Raw genomic sequence first — 8,485 nt, 5'->3', positions numbered from 1 at the left:
GAAAGAAAGGGTGTTAGGAACTGACATGCCCTGAAAATTTGGGTCTCAGCTTATGGCTCTTCTGCATAAGAAGATTAATTCAGAGGAAACTCAGATGTGACTTGCAGTGGAATGGCCACTCAACACTAACTCTACACTCATGGGGAACCTGTTAAGAGGTTTGTGTCTGTGTGGCAAAAGTGGTTTGCAATAAGCTAAAGCGTAGAGTGTCCATGGGGGTGGGCATGAAGAGAGGCAGCTCTGCCTTTGGCTCTGACTTAGGGTGGTGAGCAACTGCCCCGGGTGTGCACAGGAAGGTGGCTTGACACTGGCTGCACCAATGCAGCCCTTTTGCTGCCAGCCTGCTCCCCCTCCGGGTGGGTGGCTGGGAAAGATGGGGGCTGGGAAGGCTTTCCTCGGCAGGGCTCCCTGCAGCAGGGAGGTTCCCTAAAAAGGCCTTGGCAGTGGGAAGAAAACAAGCTTCTCAAACACTTCTGAAGCGTGATTTGTCTGACCTAGTTTAGGCTCCTGCTTTAGGATGATCTGAATCACACCCTCGAAGTTCCCATTTCTCTTCATTGTCACCAGAGAGACTCCAGGGTGGCACTCTCAGATGGGGACATGCATGCTTGACCAGAGGAGTCCCATCTCCCAAGGACATCAGGAGCAGTCGTGTGGGTTAGCAAGTGCCCACAAGCTCATGACACACTACTTTCATCATGGAGATGAACCCCCAGCAATCCCTGGGGCCAGGGTAGAGGCTCCTAAGTCCCGTGGGCATATTCCAAAATGGCATTGCACTGCTCCTCAGTGCCTTGGCGTGGTGTTGCCAGCAGTGGTGTACGTTACAGACACCCCTTCCTCAAACCTGATGCCCGTTGCTTTCTGCTTCTCCACGTCTTACCTGTCTTCTTTTATGATTGCATAGTTTGCCTTCTTTTTCTCTGCATGCATTTTCTGAAGCTGAATCTGATTTTCATTATTTAATCCTTTGGTCTACTTCTGTGTCAGCTGGTGTTTGCAATTCTTCCCAGTTTAGTATCTTCTCTGAATGTCATTATCATATCATAATTTCCCTTTTTTAGACTGTAAAACCAAGACTAACACTGATACCTACTTGACCCTAAAAGGCACTTCCCTTAAATTACATACAGATGTAGATTGCGAGCTAGATTCTCTTTGAAATGCTGTTTACTTGCCTTAAAAAAATATGAGGTACTGGGAACTGCAATGATGTCATAGCAACTGAATATGATTATGTAGGAGTCTGCGCTGAGGGATATTCCAGAAACTGTATCTATATATGTATGCGTTTATTTGTATAAGCATGCATGTATGTGTGAATATTTGTGTTAATAATGTATTTAGATATATTTAAAGAACAAAGGCCTTAATAATAACAAAAGACTTTTTTTTTCTCTTTTGCAGGCAGTTTTCCATTAAAAATAAATTAGAAGTAACTCCATGGTGTGGCAGAGAAGTTGATGTAGTGACATTAGTGCTAAAAAAGAGAACTGCATCTGACTCTGCCTTCCAGACACTGCAAATAAAATAAGCTAAATTTGAATTTTGGTAGATGAAATCCTAAAAATCAACCAGTCTTTTTTATATTTTTAACATGCTCAACATTGTCACGCTTTGGTTTAACTGTTGTCTGGAATATTTTTTCCACAATGACAGATATAGCTATCCTGCTCAAATACATTCTGAGAAAACACAGTGGTGTAACTTTCAAGACATGTGCTTGAGGTTGTGTGCGCGCATTAATGTTCGCTCAGGCTCACGCATCGCCATGATCTTCTATGCATGCAAACCCATACATTTTTGTTCCCACACGTGCACGGGGGTGGCTGTGTGTGTGAACATGCACATCTTCCTCATCATAGTTTACAGCAATTTGCAGGCAGAGACAAATAAACGTAGAAATTACTTAGGCGCTGAAATTAATTGAGATCTATACAAAAGGGAAAGGGAGGATTTCTGTAGGTTTTGAAGCTATTTGGAAAAAAAAAAAATCTTTTGCAGGAGTGTCATTTTCTGTGCCTATGGAAGGTCTGTAGGATGGGCTGAGGGAACAGGGGAGAAAGTTGGTCCCGTTCAGTGCTGCAGGACGTCACCAGGCAGGGTTTGTGCCTGCACATATGAAGAAGGCAGCATACATATATGTTTGCGAGTGTGCTGCTGAGGGGGAGGGGGATTTTTAACAGCCATTTTAACATATTTTCCGATTCCCATTTAGCTCGCAGCTCCCACCTACAGTACGTCACCTGTGCATGGCATATACCGCCTGCCACGGCAATACCCCCGCTCCCTCTTCTCCCCTCCGTGCCCACCCCACCCCGCGCTTTCTTCACACGTAAATCCCACTCCTGGCCGTGGCCGGGTGCTGGGGGCTTTGGCCGCACCGGTGGGAGCGGGGCTGGGGGCTCCCCACCCGCCCGGGCCCCCTCCTCGCCCGGTGCCTCCCAGACACACCCCACCCCTCCCACCCCCTCCGCAGTCTGCAGTGTCCCCTCTCCCCTGTCGCCTCTGTACAGTGGGAAACTCGTTGGGTAATTGGGTCCAGATTGGAGATTTTAATTATTCATGAGGCTGGCAAAGGGATTTGGGGGGGGGGTGGGGGGGGGGCTGCCGGGTGGGGGTGGGGTGGGGAGGTGACGAGTCAGGGAGAGCTGGTGAACAATTCTGGGAAGGGTAGGGAGGGAGGCAGGCAGGGAGAGGCAGCGTGTGCATGTGTGATGAGCAATAGCTGTGGACCTTACAGTGGCTGCTAACTAACTGCCCTGGTGTGTCTGTGTGTGTCTGTGTGTGTGTGCGCGCGCGCGCGTGTGTGTGCGCGCGTGTGTGTGTGTGTGTGTGCGTGTGTGAGAGAGCGAGAGGGAGAGAGGGAGGGAGGGAGGGAGGGAGTGGAGAGGGTGGGGGGGAGAGATAAGAGAGAGAAGAGGAAAAGGAGAGAGGAGAAGGAAGGAAGAAGAAGGAAGGAAGGGGACAATACGATCATGCTGTGCTGTATGAGAAGAACAAAACAGGTAGAGCTGAAGATTTTTGTATTTCTTTCCATTAAGAAATCTCCCAGGCTGCTGGGTGTCCGTGGGGTGTGTGTCTGCCTGAGTGTGTGAGGGGCTGGGGCCGGGGCTGGGGTAGGGGGGAGGAAATTTCAGCTGCTTTCAGCAGACGTCTCTTTTGCAATTCTTTAGCATCTTGTGACTGAAGGATCTTTTCACACCCTTCAACATGACTGTTTTGCCTTTCTGGGGCTGGTGATGTGGGGAAGGGAGGTGGCCTACGTCCACATTTGGGGAGCTACCAGAATCTCCCCTCTATTCTTCTTATTTTTTATTAGTGGGCAGATGTATGCCTAGGATTTTCTGTCTGTGGTTCTGAGGGTGTGGATGGGTGGGGGGGGGGGGGGCGGTGCGGCTGGCAGAAACGTGATGAGATCTGGCTCTACCTTGGAGATAAAGGCAGCAATTCTTCATCTTATGCCAAAAAAGAAAGGATGCCCAGTGAGCCTTGATCCCTGGTCAGAATGCTCTCTATTGCTCCTGGCTCCAATGAATGGGAGATGTTTTATGTGCATGTGCTGTGAGGCGGCTCAGAGGACAGGTGCATTCATTTTTTTGTGTTACAACAATCTGAGCAAGAATTAACCTGAAGCTTTTTTTTTTTTTCCCAACCTATGCTGTAGTGAAAAATGCAATTAATTAATAACAAAAGCATTAGCCAGGGAAGGGGGAGAGTCACCCTCTTTGCAATACCCTTCATAGTACAACCAGTTAGACAACTGTGCACCAGCTGGTAAAGAGACAGAGGACCACGCCTCTGTTAGCTCCGAACTCGGGTGGGATAAGAGAAGCTCACAGTGTGAACCTGTTGGAAACCAGTTCATTCTCCTTACTGGTACGACCTGGATTTTTCTGTCAGGGAACTGGGATGATAAGAAGGTTTGGGTGGTGGCTAGTTTTCAGTGCCAAATTTTTTATGTACAAAATGATAACGAAATTGAAACAAAACCTACTTTGGCCATTCCGCCCCCCCCCCCCCCCCCTTTTTATTTCATGTGAAAGCCCAAACCTGCTCCTGATTAAGGGAGCCTATTTTGACTGAACCTCTTGGACTTCCTTGGGAGGATGCTGGATTTATGCCGTTGGAACTTTGAGGCAGGAACTGGCCCCAGATATCTTTGTAAGGCATTTTGGAAACTTCCCTGAATTACGGATTTGTAGGTAGCGACAAAGAGCTTTGGTCCTTGTTCTGAGCGCAAAACTCAACTCAGTCTTAGGTACAGCACCATACTGGTTACTTTCTTTATATATGTGTACATTTATATATCTCTTACAATGTAGCACTGCAGTATTATGGAGCAATAGCCTAACACACTGATGTGAGTAACTCCCGTTACTGTAGAACAGCACAGTGTTGAAAGAAAATCCAGGTTAAGGTGTGTTTCTGAATGGAGACGTGTGTGTTATCAAACGAAGGAGCAATTTTGTAGAATAATGGGGAGAGGCAGGTGAACGGGATAGAAAGAGACCCTGCGTCATCCTGTGTTTTTCCCCATGCAGGTTTTTCAAACGCTTTCAATTAATGATACGTTCACTAAAATCTGGAGGGAGGTGGTGATGGCTGGGGGGGGGGGAACACGTTGCAGCCAGACAGCAGAGCACGTTCAGCTGGCAAATACGGGATGAAAAGAGCAGAGGATGAGAAGGAAGGCAGACAGGGAGGCAGAGTGACAGAGTGGTGGGCGGAGGTGCACAGCAAATTTTAAAATGAAGTAGGTAGCTCTGGGATTCTTTGGAGTCAGAAGAGAGCTATTGGGGGAGGGGGATAATTTTACCCATACCACCACAGGTTGGGCATTAAAGCTCCTGAATAATATTGCGATGTATCTGTTCTTTACAACTCTATGGATTTACTCCCATCATTTTGTATTCTGACATATTTAGAAATGCATGGCATGCAGGTATCTTGATTGCACATAGTCGTCTCTTCCCACTCTGTACATTAATCCACCGCATGGTACACACCCCTTTGCGCGTGCATGTGCAGCACACATCTCCACTCTCCGGTCGCTCGCATCAGTACTACACATATATGCACAAGCACACACTCACTCATTTGCACATGCTTTGCGATCCTTATGCAGCCGTACAACCTGAATATGCCTGCCTGTGCGTATTTGGTGGATTTTCCTGGGCTCAGAGCCCAACCCCTGCTCCTATACCTGAATACACACCACAGTTGCCACACTGGTAATATAGCAGTTTGCTCAGCAAAGCTGGTGATGCACCAGAGGAAGCTTTAATTTGTAGAAGAAAAAGACCTTGGTTTTCAGCTTGTGCTCTCCCTCTATCCCCACCCAGATCTTTCACAGTGAGAAAAAGGTGGAATGGGTTCTTCAGCACAGGCAGGAGTTTCTTTCCCAAAATAAAGACAGCTCTTCTCAAATTATTTTTCAGGGGATGCCCCTGGTGTCCCGCCTTTCTGGCAGCTAAAGAGCAAAATGTTGAAATTACAGGCTTGGGCGTGGAAGAAATCTCTTCACATTTGTGTCTAGGTGTGCCTGTATGTGTCTGTCCTCCCACCCCTCAAAGACAAATATGTTCACACAGTTGTACCTTGCAGATTATTCTTTCTTGTGGGTGCGATGCCAATGTGAAGAGTGAAGTATCTGACGGACTGTGCCCGCCCATGAGAGATGTAGATAGCTTGGTGGTGTCATTTCTGCCTACAGTTGATTGCAGCTCTGAATCTGTGCCCACAAAATATTCAGCTAAAAGGTGGCATAACCAAAAGGCTGGGTCAAGCAATTTCTGCAAAATTCAACTTAACCTTTACTGCCAGCAAGAGATGCAGTCAGTAATACGCAGAGCTGGATAGTTAGATAGGTGGCTAGAAATGCAAGTGTTGCATGCGCCGCATACTAGAACAGATGGACGTTATGGGGGTATGTGCTCGGTATTGGATTGCATGAGTGATTAAACAATAACCCGCGAGCAGGTTTCCCACTTGTGGGTGAGATGAGTCTCATTCATCACCAGCCATATCCGATGGCTTCCCTCCCATTCTGTCCTCTCCTCCTCACCCCAGTGCTGGGGAGCCAGCGGCTGCAAAGGTTTAAACCTGCCACACCCATCAAATCAAAGGAGGGAGGGGGGAAGAGGCAGTCTGCATTTCTTTCCCCTTCCACACGAGCAGCATGAATAAACAGGGCTGTACCTCTAAAGATGCAGTTTAATGCAATTGGAGAAGGAGAAAGCATTAGGGAACTGTTCTAGCAATTACAGCCAGTCGGTGAGGTGTCTTGTCATTCCAGGAACTGCAGAGGTGTGCAGGAAGGAGGAAATGGAGAAAAAGAGAGGAAGATGCACACAGAGTTAAGGTTTTCTTGCCTCAGGATATTAAAATGTCTCGGACCTCATCTAGAATAACTTAATTATGCCGCACAATCCAGTTGCTTCAAAACTTGCAAGGCAGCCTCTTACCTTTAAACGCCTATGTGGAGAGAGGAAAAGGGGTATTTTAAAGGAAAAGTGTCCATCCACTCCCCTCCTCCCTCCACTTGCCAGCATGGTGTAAATCACCACAGAGCATTGACTTCAGGGCAGAGGCACTTCATCTGCACCTGGGGAGAGTCTAGCCACTGCCTCTGCCTTTCTGAGAGACATGGGGCGGTTTCTGTGCTTCTTCCAGTAAACAATTGCTGCATGGAAGTTTAATTACTCCAGGTCTTTACTATTTCTCTTCCTGCGGTGATACCCCTGGGATTTCTCCTGAGAAGGGTGTCTCCAGAGAAACACCCCTCCCATCACCCTGTCCTCCTCTGCTGCCTTTGCTGACTATTAGAGACATTGATTTCTCCTAGATCGCGTAATGTAACTGTTCTTAATGGCACAGACAGCCCCCTCGTAGGGAACTAATTGCAGGCAGAGTTTCCAGGGGGAGAAGGACAGTGGTAATGCTTAGCGGGAAAGAAACCAGTCTGTTGATCCAAATTGCCTATTGCCACTTGCTCCTGAATGAGAGTCCCAGCAAAAAAATGGTCAGGCAGTACCCACCAGTACGTAGAGACATCCCTGCTGAGAGGGCTGCATTGAACCTTGTATCTGCCTGTGCCAGGCTGGGTACACGTGTGCAGCCCGAGGAACCGGCATGTATTGTCTGAGGGCTTGTCCTAGCCCAATGCTGAGTGTGTCTGAATGATCTCAGAGCTGCTCCTGCCTCAGGATAAGAAAATGGGCTGTAGCTCCAGACTCTGCCCACACCATGCTGAGAGGGCGGGCATCACTTGGGGATGAAGGGTGAGAGGGTCCCCTCCTCCAGTCATGTGGCTTTGAGAAAGTGCAAAGAGGTTTCACCTCAAGTCCAGTCTCATTTCAGGCCAGCTGTCATGGATTCTGTGATGCCATCCCAGGATCTAGTAGCCACCCTGCACAGACATTACAGTTCCCTCTCCCCATTTCCCAGAGAACAGGAATTAATTCCCCACTGCTGGCAGCTGCCAAGTTGCAAGGCCTTCTTGTGCAAGTGGAAAGGTGAACCGGGCCCATTGCCAATTGCAAGATGAAAGTTGGCTGATATCTTGCATGATGTAAATCAAGGATGTGTATACCTGCTTGGGTTCGCTGGCCTCATGCTGTGTGAGGCATGTGCTCTCCTCAATGACTCTCATCTGCTTCACGTGCAGAGGACATGGGGCATCAGTGGGCTCTGTCTAGTCTGTACCAAGCAGGCATGTATATGCTGAGGAATCAATGTGTTAACAGGTAAACCAGCAGGCACAGCCTGAGGATTGCCACTGCTTTTGGCTGAGATAGTATGAAGCAAAAGCACCAAGTACATATAACCTGAGACCTGTGCATGCTCCCAGTAGGCTGGTGGTACATTACTGACTACTGTTTGCTCAGTCCATGCGTTGCTGGCTCATGCGTCCTTCCCTCTGTACAACTCTCCTGTTGTCTCCTCTTCCTGCACATAAATAACTTGCATCTCTTCTGTTGCTTTGGCCTTCCTCCCAAAGGGAGGGCTTTATTTGGATTGCGAATGAATTGTAGCTCTGATGACAGTTCCAGGCTAAAGACACCTGAGGATGGGAAACCTTTTGATGGCAGCTCTCTGTGTTGATGCCCTTTGGAAGTCACTATGCAACTCCCTTGTTTGCTGTGAGTCTGACGAGTCTCAGGGATAGATTTGGCAGCAGTTCATACCTGGCTGCATCTGAGTTTTGAAGGTCTGGTGTACAGCTGTAAGGCAAAAAACATAGTCCAGTAGTTCTACACAGGGGAATGCTGGGCTGGTAAGAGGAGGTCGGTCATTCAGAAAGGCCCGGTGGAAGGTGGGTATGCCTTGCTGGTGGAAATGACAGAATACCTTGCTGTGGGAAGTCCAAAGTCAAAGTCTAGAATCCATCCACATTCATTTCATCTATAATTCCAAGATCCTCCTGAGCAGGCCAGGAGGTGACATGTAACCTCAGAGCTCTGATGGCCTCATGTGGAGAAGG

The 8,485-nt window shown here is 48.1% G+C and overlaps 1 protein-coding gene across 1 annotated transcript in view; it reads left to right on the top strand.

Annotated features, from left to right (window-relative positions):
• The first annotated feature begins 2,688 nt into the window (after positions 1-2,688).
• GAP43 (growth associated protein 43) overlaps positions 2,689-8,485 on the top strand; it is a 56,330-nt gene continuing 50,533 nt past the window's right edge. Inside the window, exon 1 of the mRNA XM_075765484.1 lies at positions 2,689-3,008. Coding sequence (XP_075621599.1) covers positions 2,979-3,008 — 30 coding nt within the window. The 5' untranslated portion in view covers positions 2,689-2,978. The remainder of the gene's footprint in view (positions 3,009-8,485) is intronic.

This window comes from Balearica regulorum, chromosome 1 (assembly GCF_011004875.1).
Source record: "Balearica regulorum gibbericeps isolate bBalReg1 chromosome 1, bBalReg1.pri, whole genome shotgun sequence".
In the NCBI taxonomy this organism is placed as follows: domain Eukaryota; kingdom Metazoa; phylum Chordata; class Aves; order Gruiformes; family Gruidae; genus Balearica; species Balearica regulorum.
Note: the sequence above shows the minus strand (reverse complement) of the source record. Positions and strands in the feature narration are given on the sequence as shown.